This window comes from Haliotis cracherodii, unplaced genomic scaffold (assembly GCF_022045235.1).
Source record: "Haliotis cracherodii isolate W230 unplaced genomic scaffold, xgHalCrac1.p SCAF_3, whole genome shotgun sequence".
Lineage (NCBI taxonomy): Eukaryota > Metazoa > Mollusca > Gastropoda > Lepetellida > Haliotidae > Haliotis > Haliotis cracherodii.
In genome coordinates this window covers 57,322,382-57,335,813 of record NW_027266286.1, presented here as the reverse complement: position 1 = coordinate 57,335,813, position 13,432 = coordinate 57,322,382, and the positions used below count along the sequence as shown (strand labels likewise).

The window sequence follows — 13,432 nt, the reverse complement described above, 5'->3', positions numbered from 1 at the left end:
TCTGCATAATTGTTATGGTGAGCAGACCAACGTATTATTATGAGCAGGTTTACATTTTGTTTCAACACGTTCATCTAAATCGAGAGTGTCAACAGTTAAATTGACCAAATTACCACTTTTTTACTTTCTTCGTTGCAATTCAGACACTCGCCTGTGAATTAATAGTATAATTCACGAAGTTGTCCAAAACTGTGCATAATAACGTTTGTAGTTAGGAGAAAATAAAAAGTTAGGAGTACGATATCTCACGGCAGTACCTGACTCTCACTACGAAAGTACAGTTGTCCTCAAGAAGCCTGCTATGTTAGTGTTACTGCACGAATACGAATACAGTTAGACAGCTGCAGCTGCATGTTCTTGTGTTGTTGTGTATGTCAGCGGAAAAACATGTTTCGTGTTAAAAATAATAGAATCTGTCATTTGTCTCTTAGAGTGATAATTTCATTCTTCTAACAGTCTTTCTTACAACATATTCGTGCAAATCCTTTTAACAAATAACACACATGTGAATTAAAACTAGATTATCATGTTTCATATAATTCCCATTAACTTTTCAACATTATTTACACAAAACAGATTCCAGAATGTTTTACTGAATGTATCAAAAGGCAACGAACACTGTTTTGAAGACAAATTGACATTCCAAATCAAGAAAATATCTAGCAGCTGTATGTAATGAAAATCCATTCCCAAACCTTTCAAAATGTGATAGAACAACAGAAAGTAAATCCATCCGTCCGGTGTGGTTAAAACACATGACTCGCCAAATCACTGGGGCAGTTTTTAATAAATCATGTACATATTTCTTTCAATTCGCTGGTTTCAAGCGAAATGTCAAATTAACATAATCAATAAAATGAGAAATACATACATTTACAGAGTACTCAATACTATCAAAAATAATACAACGCCGTATTGGCCGGCATGAGTGTCCAAAATCTTTTTTAAAGTGTCATTTTCGAAGACTCACTTGTATCTTCAATTGAAATCAGGTTCTTCAGCACTTGTCCTATCCCTATTCCTCATCTGTTTCAGCAAGAAAACATCTCGTTCGAGGATTGAATGTCACAGAATGCTCCTATGATTCAATTGTCACACAGTCATGGTGACAAAGAGTAAAACGCCCCAGGTTACATCTTTGTAACTATTTCTTCATGTCGATGGCATACACATAACCTTGACTAGGGCAATGGTAGTTGCTTGATTTGTGATCGTTGTGCGGATGATTGGCGGGGAGTTTGCTGAGGAGCTTATTTTCCTTCATCCCAGGGTTCTGGGACGGCGCATAGTAAGCCGTCTTCCCTTTGCATCCATCACTCTTGTAGCCAGACATTCTTGAAGACATGTCACTTGTGGCTCCAACTCGAAATCTGCCGGGGTCATGCTGGACTTTCCTCATCAAAGCAGCCTGAGTGACTTGCTTCTGCTTTATGGATGACGAGGCTTGTCTTTTACTCATATCGACAGTTTGTAATCCACAACACTTGTCGTCTCGAGTTGGTGAGTAACAGTGAAATAATGAGAGTCTCGTTTGAAGTCGATTTCCAAGAAACACAGTTGTACTTTCGATTCAGCTTAAATGCGCCACTTTGAACAAACATTTCCGCCTCTTAATATGATTAACATAGATAACGTATCAGTGTAGACAGTTACGGAAGCGTAGTAGGGCTACGGTGAAATCTTTTACTTTAGTATACCAAGTCAGCGACCCGTGAAGATTCCTGGGTAGAATAGGTCTTCAACAGCCGGTACTCGCCGTAAAAGGCGACTATGCTTGTCGTAAAGGCGACTAACGGGATCGGGTGGACTTGGTTGATACATGTCATCGATCCCAAACATTTTCGCCTCTTAATATGATTAACATAGATAACGTTTCTGTGTTGACAGTTACGGAAGCGTAGTAGGGCCACGGTGAATTTTTTTGCTTTAGTATCTTCCACGTAGGACTTACTATCTCCTACGTAGGTCTTACTATCTCCTACGTAGTACTTACTTTCTCCTACGTAGGACTTAGTAAGGCCTAGAATTAATATCTCCTACGTAGGACTTAGTATCTTGGAGAAAGGAAGTCCTACGTAGGAGATAGTAAGTCCTACGTAGGAGATACTAAGTCCTACGTAGGAGATACTTAGACAAAAGATTTTCACCGTGGCCCTACCTTGCTTCCGTAGACAGCAGACCAGGCAGGCCAAAGTATTAAAAAAAGCAGCGTTGTCACTATCCCCCGCCATGAGGCACATTCGAATTCTGTTTGTTCATATAGCAGTGAACATAAACTACAAAAAGAGTCCTAAAAGCCTAAAGGAGAGATCGGCATTTGGGCCGCTCTATGTCATCGGAAAACATGGTTAAATGTGAAATTAATACACACAAATTCTGTCATCCGTAGTTTCTGAGAAAACTTGTCCCCATTGCACATACTATGCATTAAGAAAAATGACATGGATCAAGAGCCTTAAAAAGACATTTTTGACAAGCATCTCTTGGATAAGTATGTGTTACAGTGATCTTAATCATTTGTTTGTTTGTTTGTTTGTTGTTTAACGCCGCGCTCAGCCATATTCCAGCTATATGACGGCGGTCTGTAAATAATCGAGTCTGGACTAGACAATCCAGTTATTTACATTATGAGCATCGATCCACGCAATTGAGATACGATGACATGCATCAACCAAGTCAGCGAGTCTGACCACCCGATCCCGCTAGTCACCTCTTACGACAAGCACAGTCGCCTTTTACGGCAAGCATGGATTGCTGAAGACCTAGTCTTCCCGGATCTTCACGGGTCCACTTATTTGTAGCTCAGTCATGGCATATGCTTTCGACAAATTGTAGTTTAAAGACATTTCATCAAATAACGAGAAATGAAATGGCCATTTCAGTATCATGTATTCTTCATTTCGACATTATATATGTTTCATCGTCAGTTCCATTTTTACTCATTACTTCTATTTCTCAACAATTTGTAGACCCGTGAAGATTCCGGGGTAGAATAGGTTTGTTTGTTTGTTTGTTGTTATTGCTGAGTGCGTCGTTAAACAACAAACAAAAAAACAAAAAAAAACAATTTGTAACCATTTTGTATGTGACTCCGTTTGATCCTGGCAATACCGTTCACTATAAAAATGGTCCGGATTGGTATATTCTACAGTTGGACTCGAATGTATTTTTCCAGAGGGCAGGATTTCCGGATCAATACTGTCTTTACCATCGAGGTTTCACAACATGGAAAATTGTAGCAACACAATCAAGTCTACTCTCCAACAAAGGAGGAATAGGTAATAGACTGCTACTGGAGATAATTGATTTTCTTATTTTCACTTCGACATTGATAGCATATCCAATTTAGAGCTCATCTATTTTTACTTATGTTATATATAAAGATCAAATATCTCTGAAACCTACAAAGGACAAGTACATGCATGTTCAGTGTATGTTCAGAATACCGAATCTATTTAGTTAACTGACTTGGCCAAAAGGAGAAGTAGGAGTAGGAATGGACTGAAGACGAAAAGTTTTTCGGCTGAATCTGAAAATGAAAGGTATTTAATTAGTAGAACAAGTTTTAAAATATAAACCTGGATAATAAAATTGGACACTTTAGATGATTAATCTTTTGAATATCAAGACTGAATTTAGCAATATTCACTTCCTTGATAATTATATATCAATTATTTAACAGTATGTTATCGTTTTAAATATGTGTATTTAAACATGAAAATGTACATTTTTTTCCTGATCCTGAGTCCCGTTGTGTGACGCGGAATCCCTTTGGGATAATGAGCAGAGGAACATTCAATCAACTTGTTTTCAAGTACAAGCAAGTAGAACGTTTTGTATAAAATAAATAAGAAATCGATTCAAAATTGCCGAGAATGTACTCACTGCAGCCGTTCTGCTCAATATAACTCTTCACAGAATCGAGTAAAGATGAATCTATTCCGCAATCTTCGATGACTCCTTTTTCACAGTCAATATATGCCAAGGCAACCCTAATAAAGTATTTCACAAATAGTTGATAACAAGTGTTTCATTTGTAGGTATTAGTGGCATGCTGTGCAACAAAAATGATGGGCTGCTCACTTAACCTTGGAAAAACAATCAAGTATACCGTTTGTCCTTTTCAATAAAGGACCGTCAATTCGAATCAGTATTTGCCAATATACTACAATACCCCCTGAAAGACATTCAGGTGAACTACTTGAGATCAAATATGAAAAGAATGCACTTATGTTTGGAATACAATCTATGATAGATGAAAACAATTATGTTCTAATGATTCGGAAAATATGTGTTCTATATCAGGAACACATTATTTTTGTTACTGTATCATTAAAAAATGATATGCGTTAAAATGATGACATTTCACATATAAAGACAAAGAGAAGATACTTACGGGCACACGTCCTGGATAGTTAAATCATCCTGTGATAAAAGTCCTAAGTAATTCTGCATTTCTGAGGAGCAGGCATTTGCGTCACATGTACCTTCCACACTGATGCTGAGAGCTGTAATGAAAGAAACCTGATCTATCGTCACGCCATACTCAACGATACAGGAGAGTTGATATGGGGATTAATGTTGCCTTTAAGATTATGTCGCTCTTGTAGTGACGTGCATGTCTGTGGCTGCTGGTACTAGTGTCAACTTATGCCGGTTTTATAGTGCTAGCCCACCGGCGTTTAACGCCGTTTTTAACAGTATTCCAGTTATATCCCGGCGTGTCAGCTTAATGTGGGAGGAAAGCCCGAAGTGATGCAGGTCTCAGGCGTTTAACGCTTCGGTGAAACCCACGAGCGCGGATACGGTGCTGACAAACCTAGAAACATAATCGGGGCGAACCAGGATTCGAACCCACAATCATAGGTTTCTGGCATGCCCAAGGGAAGCAACTCTGCACAGCGAATCGCGGCGCCTTAGACTATTGGGCCACCCGCGCCCCCGAGTACAACAGGTTTCCCTTGTCACACATTATACCGACTCTGAACCGTCCTTGTTATATCCCCTTGCTGCCGCGCATCAGGTAGGGCAACAAGTACCATTTGTTTTACGTCTTCGGTTTGACGCACCTCCGAGCAGACGCACCTTCCACTTGACCAAGGAGGCGGTTACTTAGGAGACGGTTGCAAAGGTTGTATTGTTACAAAGTAACAGCCATGTCAGAAATGTGAACGAAACATTAAGGCTGGAAAACTCTAAATTATGTAAACGACTCATGTGCAACTTTTAAAATCATGAGTTTCAATACGTACCCATCACGCATAGGGAAACTATCACCAGTTTAGAAAACATGTTGCTCTTCCAAAGGACCTCCAAAATGACGTTTTACTGGTACACACCTGAGATCAAGTTTGCAATTTTTTTCTAAAACACATCTCCGGGCTGTGTTATCAGTAATCTGTAACAAGTAATGAATATCGATTGCAGCAATTGGACGAGGATTATAGGGGCCATCTCACAATCATGTGTACGAAGTTGGCGATGGTGACTGACAAGGGACCTAAGTGCAATTTTATTGATGATCTTCACCCAATTTCAATAGTGATATCCACTCAATTGTGGTATTTTAGATTTGTATTGATTTGTAGAATTCGTCTTTTTGACATTTTGGATAATGTGCAGGTTAAAATATGATAACGTCCTGCATACCGACCAACGCCTGCTCACGAGTGTCATCAAACACCCAGCACTATCAAGGCACTGTGTCAAATCATGATTGTTTGTAAGCTTATGTTAGAGGGATAACTGATTTGAACTTTGCAACGGAGTCTGATAAATAATCAGTCACTGTGACATGAAGAAAAATTATATCATCTTTGTCGATGACACCCACATAACCGTTGCAAGGGCCATGGTAATTGCTTGGTTCCTGAGTATTGTGGGATAATGATTTGCAGACAGCTTGCTGAGCATTTTCTGAACCAAGAACGTCCACTTGCCTTAACAAGTTACAGCCCTTGCCATTTCCAATGAAAGTCTCGTATTGTTTGATTGGTACATTTTAAATGGTATATGCAAACACTTATTCTATATTATAGGGGTGAGGGGAGTGGTGGACGGGAAGTGGTATTGCTTGAATATCTCTTGGACAAAAACCGGTCACTGCTTCAAGACCTACTCTGAAAGTTACACAACACATTTTGTATGACACCAAGCATGTCCAGAGATCAATTTGTTGGGGTTCCTTTAAACCTAAGGCAAACTATTGGATCAAGTGTATTCCCACTCCAGTTGAAACCCGCACAACCACCCCGAAACCCATTAACAACCCAATCCCTCACCCCAACCACCCACCCCAACACTTAGAAGAAAAAAACCCAGGAAAATATCAATTAGAAATATCTATTCAGTATCTCGACGGCGTGTAAATAATCAAGTCAAGACCAGCAGAGTTTGAAACAATCATAAATTACATTCTACAAAATCAGTAAATCACAATAATAAAATGAATTTCCTTAATTAACGTCAACAGCATTTCATTTTGTTTAAATTTGTACGAAAACAATAAGTGTTTAATAGGCTATTAATTGGTATAGCACAAGCAAATTTATACAAAAACATATTTAAACAAAAACATTCCAACCCGTTGTCCAGTTCAAACAGGTTACGCGAAGCTGGTTTGAAAGTACAGTTGTAACATTTGTAATCTGGAGGTGGTGAGTCAAAATGAATTAATGGGAGTGTCGTTTAAAGTCGATTTCCAAGAAACGTAGTTGTGCTTTCGTTTCAGTCTAAATGCGTCATGATGAAAAGAAATTTGCGTCTGTCAGCAGATAATATGACCTAGAAAGATAACGTTTTTTATGAAGATAGCAGGCTAGGCCGGCCAAAGTACAATGAAATCACTAAGTGTTGATTGATGCGTTGAACTGTGGGAATGTTCAAGAATGATACAGGGGAAGTGGGGTAGCCTAGTGATTAAAGCGTTCGCCCGTCATGCCAAAGCTCCTGGCTCGATCCACACATGGGTAGAGTGTGCAAAGATATGGAAAATTGCTTCTAAAAGTGGCGTAAACCATACTCCCTCACTTACTCACTCACATGATGAACCGCCTCATTCATAGAACCAGTGGTAGAGCTCCGTCTAGATTGTATGAAGAGTGGATACCTCTGTCTAGATTGTATGAAGAGTATATAACTCTGTCTAGATTGTATGAAGAGTAGATAACTCTGTCTAGATTGTATGAAGAGTAGATAACTCTGTCGATATTGAATGAAGAGTTGATAATCTCTGTCTTGGAGATATGAAGAGTAGATTGTCTGCCTAGGTGGTATGAGACCGCCTCCATGGTTAAGTGGTAGAGCGTCCGCCCGGAGAGCAGCAAGTCTGGGGTTCGACCCCCGGCAGCACCATACCAAAACATGTTTCAAAGATGGTACTTGCTGTCTTGCGCTCAGCATGCATTAAAGCGCAAAAAAGGACCGATTGGCTCGGAGTCAGTATACTGTGTCTGAGTGGAGTATTCTCTAGTGAGAGAAAATATTTGAACTTCATTCCTGCTGCTTTAGTGCATTTACAATGGACGTCATCCCACAGCTTTTTGGATCGAAGTGGCTTTTTAGAAGCCTCGGAAGTTTTTCACTGAAGGATTTTTGTTTTCATTTTAGTATGTAAGTGATCGATCAACGTCGTCATAAGCTACATTTCATAAGTTACTTCCCTGTGTTATGAAATGTTATCACATCTCACAATTCCATTACTCAGTGAAAGTGATACACAGATGTCGTGTCAGTTTGGCAAAGATGGCACAGAAGAGACTTTATTGTGGTGCGATAGTGATGTGAAAATGGTGCAAAAAGGACCTACAAGTATCTAATAAAACAGTGCAGTAGTGCCAGAGACTATCCATGGGATATTTGGCTGATCAGTAATAAATAGAAATACTGACTTTACCTATTTTCTCTACGTGGCTCAATGATTTATTTTTATAATCATTTTTACATTTTTCCAGTCCTTTTTCTTGAACTAACAGGAGTTTTCAAAGCTCTAGGCATGAGAATGTTCGCTAGGTGCACTCATAAGTTCTCCACCAAGGCTCTAACTGAAATGATTAAGCAACGTAGAGCACATGCAAAGAGAAGGTACATATTAAGGATTAAAGATGATTCAAAGTTTTGTCACTTCACAGAAAAAAAACATAAATGCAACCTTAACAGTGTTCCCATCTCAGAAACAACCACCCAAGTGCAGCCTAAACACTGTTCCCACACAGAAACAACCACCCAAACGCAACCTAACCAGTCTTACCATGACCTAAACAAACACCCAAATGGAACCTAAGTAGCGTTCCCGTCACAGAAACAACCACCCAAATACAGCCTTAACACTGTTCCCATCACAAATACAAAAACCCAAACGCATCTTAAACAGACTTACCATCACAGAAACAACCACCCAAGTGCAGCCTAAACACTGTTCCCATCACAGAAACAATCACCCGATCGCAACATAACCATTATTACCATCACAGAAACAACCACCCAAGTGCAGCCTAAACACTGTTCCCATCACAGAAACAACCACCCAAACGCAACCTAACCAGTCTTACCATCACAGAAACAACCACCCAAATGCAGCCTTAACACTGCTTCCATCACAGAAACAACCACACAAACGCAACCTAAACAGTCTTCCAATCACAGAAACAATCACCCAAACGCAACATAACCAGTCTTTCCATCACAGAAACAACCATCCAAATGCAGCCTAAACAGCGTTCCCGACACAGAAACAACCACCCAAGTGCAGCCTAAACACTGTTCCCATCACAAATACAAAAACCCAAACGCAACTTAAACAGTGTTACCATCACAGAAACAACCACCCAAGTGCAGCCTAAACACTGTTCCCATCACAGAAACAACCACCCAAACGCAACCTAACCAGTCTTACCATCACAGAAACAACCACCCAAATGCAACCTAAACAGTCTTACCATCACAGAAACAACCACCCAAATGCAGCCTTAACACTGTTCCCATCACAGAAACAACCACACAAACGCAACCTAAACAGTCTTACCATCACAGAAACAACCACCCAAGTGCAGCCTAAACACTGTTCCCATCACAAATACAAAAACCCAAACGCAACTTAAACAGTGTTACCATCACAGAAACAACCACCCAAGTGCAGCCTAAACACTGTTCCCATCACAGAAACAACCACCCAAACGCAACCTAACCAGTCTTACCATCACAGAAACAACCACCCAAATGCAACCTAAACAGTCTTACCATCACAGAAACAACCACCCAAATGCAGCCTTAACACTGTTCCCATCACAGAAACAACCACACAAACGCAACCTAAACAGTCTTACCATCACAGAAACAACCACCCAAGTGCAGCCTAAACACTGTTCCCATAACAGAAACAATCACCCAAACGCAACCTAAACAGTGTTCCCGTCAGAGAAACAACCACCCAAACGCACGCTAAACAGTCACAGAAACAAACACCCAAATGCAACCTAAACAGTGTTCCCGTCAGTGAAACAACCACCCAAACGCACGCTAAACAGTCACATAAACAATCACCCAAACGCAACATAAACAGTGTTTTAGTCACAGAAATAACCACCCAACTGCGACCTAAACCGTCTTCCCATCACAGAGACAACCATCCAAACGCAACCTAAACAGTGTTCCCATCACAGAAACAACCAGCCAAACGCAACCTAAACAAGTGTTCCAGCCACAGAAACAACCATCAACATGCAATCTAACGGCAGATAATTGAGACTGGTTATTCCCTGGCGTTGATGTTTTCACAGCCTACAGACATTCTGCATGGTGTTTTGAATATTTTTTTCAGTGTATAACTTGTATTTTCGATATTTATGAAAACATAACAAAACATTTTTTCTCTGCATTTTGCTGCCCGCCTTGTTCCCTTGTCATGGAAACATGTGACATCATCTGTCAGTTTTCTTATACTCTCTGGTATGGTGAAGTGAAATGGACCGAGAGTCTATGTCTAAATGTTGAAAGGTGCTGTAAAAGTTACTTTGATGGTGTCTATCGTTCCTCTCGTATTTGCCCAGCTATACCTGTAAGTTAACTGCACCTATTGATCTGACTTTTTATGTACATACCACTCAACAAAATATTATATCGATCTTGTCAACAACTATACTATCACTGTATGAAGATACTATCACTGTTCATTTATCATGCTATCTTAATTAGAATATGACCCTTTAAACAGATATATAACCTCTCCCGAAAACAGAATTGTACTATGGGCCTGAGGCCATTCAGTATGGAATAAGACTTATCCTTAAGTTAACTGCACCTTCGTGTATAAACAGAACAGTGAAGACAGTAATGCTGTTGAATAGGGTAGTCTATTGGGATTATATTCACTATTGCAATAGTATTGTGGATAGTAGTAAACCAACTTTAAGGCTTGATAATTATATCAACCAGTGTAAGAGAAACGAAGAAAGTATTTCTGACAGTCTCAAAGAAGGCCATTTTCATTCCTTTCACTACTCAAACCAAAGGGAAGTAACCCTAATCTGAAGTAGTTGCAATCGTTGCTGACCAACACACAGGTGGGTTTGAAACTCACATAAAATACTGGTATGCATTATTTGGAAACTGATTGTAACTATTGATTGTTATGCAAACTATCGACAAGTCTATTGGCATTTATGTTTTTGTATTAATATAGTACCATTGTTTGGTAAACAATTGTGGTAGTTCAGTATATTGTTACACTCCTACTGTTGGGTATGTGAAGGATATGAAGCAGCCACGAAGCTTCCCTCTATACGATTCTGTAGGGATCACAGGGAAGAATAGATCCCCAGTATCCCAGGCTTGTTGATAGAACGAACTGCAGTAGATCGGGTGGTCATACTCTGTGGTATAATTTGTCTGTATATTCAAGTTGATATTTCCGCTATCCAAAGTGTGCAGTGAGGCGGTCTTTTTGTTGATAGTCAATTTGGAAACATAAAAATGAGAAGTTTAATTAATGTGAGCCATTTGCATTACCTTGCACAGACATGGTATCTTTTACAGCACTAATCGCAAGGCTGATGAGACTGTCACGATCACAGATTACACATTTCCAAAGGGCAGTTACATCAACATCTGGGGACACAGCTTTAAGTCTGAGAGGTAGGTACCATCACCCTCCCTACTGTGGGGACACACAGGGACGCTGATATCTTCCCGACACCCACAGCTTTAAGTCTGACAAGTAGGTACTATCACCCTCCCTACTGTGGGGACACACAGGGACGCTGATATCTTTCCCGACCCCACACAGCTTTAAGCCTGACAAGTAGGTACAATCACCCTCCCTACTGTGGGGACACACAGGGACGCTGATATATTCCCCGACCCCCACAGCTTTAAGCCTGACAAGTAGGTACTATCACCCTCCCTACTGTGGGGACACACAGGGATGCTGATATCTTTCCCGACCCCACACAGCTTTAAGCCTGACAAGTAGGTACCATCACCCTCCCTACTGTGGGGACACACAGGGACGCTGATATCTTCCCCGACCCACACAGATTTAAGTCTGACAAGTAGGTACTATCACCCTCCCTACTGTGGGGACACACAGGGACGCTGATATCTTCCCCGACCCAAACAGATTTAAGTCTGACAAGTAGGTACTATCACCCTCCCTACTGTTGGGACACACAGGGACGCTGATATCTTCCCCGACCCCAACAGATTTAAGTCTGACAAGTAGGTACATCACCCTCCCTACTGTGGGGACACACAGGGACAAAGATATCTTCCCCGACCCCCACAGCTTTAAGCCTGACAAGTAGGTACCATCAGCCTCCCTACTGTGGGGACACACAGGGACGCTGATATCTTCCCCGACCCCCACAGCTTTAAGTCTGACAAGTAGGTACCATCACCCTCCCTACTGTGGGGACACACAGGGACGCTGATATCTTCCCCGACCCACACAGATTTAAGTCTGACAAGTAGGTACTATCACCCTCCCTATTGTGGGGACACACAGGGACGCTGATATATTCCCCGACCCCCACAGCTTTAAGTCTGAGAAGTTCGTACATCACCTTTCCTACTGTAGGGACACACAGGGACGCTGATATCTTCCCCGACCCCCACAGCTTTAAGTCTGACAAGTAGTTACCATCACCCTTCCCTACTGTTGGGACACACAGGGACAATGATATCTTCCCTGACCCCCACAGCTTTAAGTGTGACAAGTAGGTACCATCCCCCTTCCTATTGTGGGGACACACAGGGACGCTGATATCTTCCCTGACCCCCACAGATTTAAGCCTGACAAGTAGGTACCATCACCCTCCCTACTGTGGGGACACACAGGGACAATGATATCTTCCCCGACCCAAACAGCTTTAAGTCTCACATGTATGTGCATCACCCTCCCTACCGTGGGGAGACACAGGGACGCTGATATCTTCCCCGACCCCCACAGCTTTAAGTCTGACAAGTAGGTACCATCACCCTCCCTACTGTGGGGACACACAGGGACGCTGATATCTTCCCCGACCCCCACAGCTTTAAGTCTGACAAGTAGGTACCATCAGCCTCCCTACTGTGGGAACACACAGGGACGCTGATATCTTCCCCGACCCACACAGATTTAAGCCTGACAAGTAGGTACTATCACCCTCCCTACTGTTGGGACACACAGGGACAATGATATCTTCCCCGACCCAAACAGCTTTAAGTCTCACATGTATGTGCATCACCCTCCCTACTGTGGGGAGACACAGGGACGCTGATATCTTCCCCGACCCCCACAGCTTTAAGTCTGACAAGTAGGTACCATCACCCTCCCTACTGTTGGGACACACAGGGAAGCTGATATCTTCCCTGACCCCCACAGTTTTAAGTGTGACAAGTAGGTACATTACCCTCCCTACTGTGGGGACACACAGGGACGCTCATATCTTCCCCAACACACACAGCTTTAAGCCTGACAGATAGGTGCCATCACCCTCCCTACTGTGGGGACACACAGGGACGCTGATATCTTCCCTGACACCCACAGCTTTAAGTCTGACAAGTAGGTACCATCACCCTTCCCTACTGTTGGGACACACAAGGACGCTGATATTTCTTTTCCGACCCCCAGAGTTTTATGTCTGACAAGCAGGTACCATCACCCTCCCTACTGTGGGGACACACAGGGACGCTGATATCTTCCCGACACCCACAGCTTTAAGTCTGACAGGTAGGTTGCATCACCCTCCCTACTGTGGGGACACACAGGGACGCTGATATCTTCCCCGACCCCCACAGCTTTAAGTCTGACAAGTAGGTACCATCAGCCTCCCTACTGTGGGAACACACAGGGACGCTGATATCTTCCCCGACCCACACAGATTTAAGTCTGACAAGTAGGTACTATCACCCTCCCTACTGTTGGGACACACAGGGACAATGATATCTTCCCCGACCC

The 13,432-nt window shown here is 41.9% G+C and overlaps 1 protein-coding gene across 1 annotated transcript; it reads right to left on the bottom strand.

Moving 5' to 3' along the window:
* Positions 1 to 3,084: 3,084 nt before the first annotated feature.
* Positions 3,085 to 5,305, bottom strand: LOC139475918 (uncharacterized). Its single transcript, XM_071259135.1, has 4 exons — positions 5,253 to 5,305; positions 4,397 to 4,508; positions 3,886 to 3,992; positions 3,085 to 3,529 (listed from the first exon to the last, which is right to left on the bottom strand). Exons 1-4 carry the CDS (start codon positions 5,290 to 5,292, stop codon positions 3,456 to 3,458), a joined length of 333 nt encoding a protein of 110 aa, XP_071115236.1. The 5' UTR covers positions 5,293 to 5,305; the 3' UTR covers positions 3,085 to 3,455.
* Between the last annotated feature and the right edge of the window lie 8,127 nt (positions 5,306 to 13,432).

Coding starts and splice junctions, on each gene's coding strand:
- LOC139475918 (XM_071259135.1), bottom strand. CDS start 5,292: ATGTTTTCTAAACTGGTGATAGTTTCCCTATGCGTGATGG. Junction 3,993..4,396: donor ACTATCCAGGACGTGTGCCC/GTAAGTATCTTC, acceptor ATACTTTATTAG/GGTTGCCTTGGCATATATTG. Junction 3,530..3,885: donor TATTGAGCAGAACGGCTGCA/GTGAGTACATTC, acceptor TTTCATTTTCAG/ATTCAGCCGAAAAACTTTTC.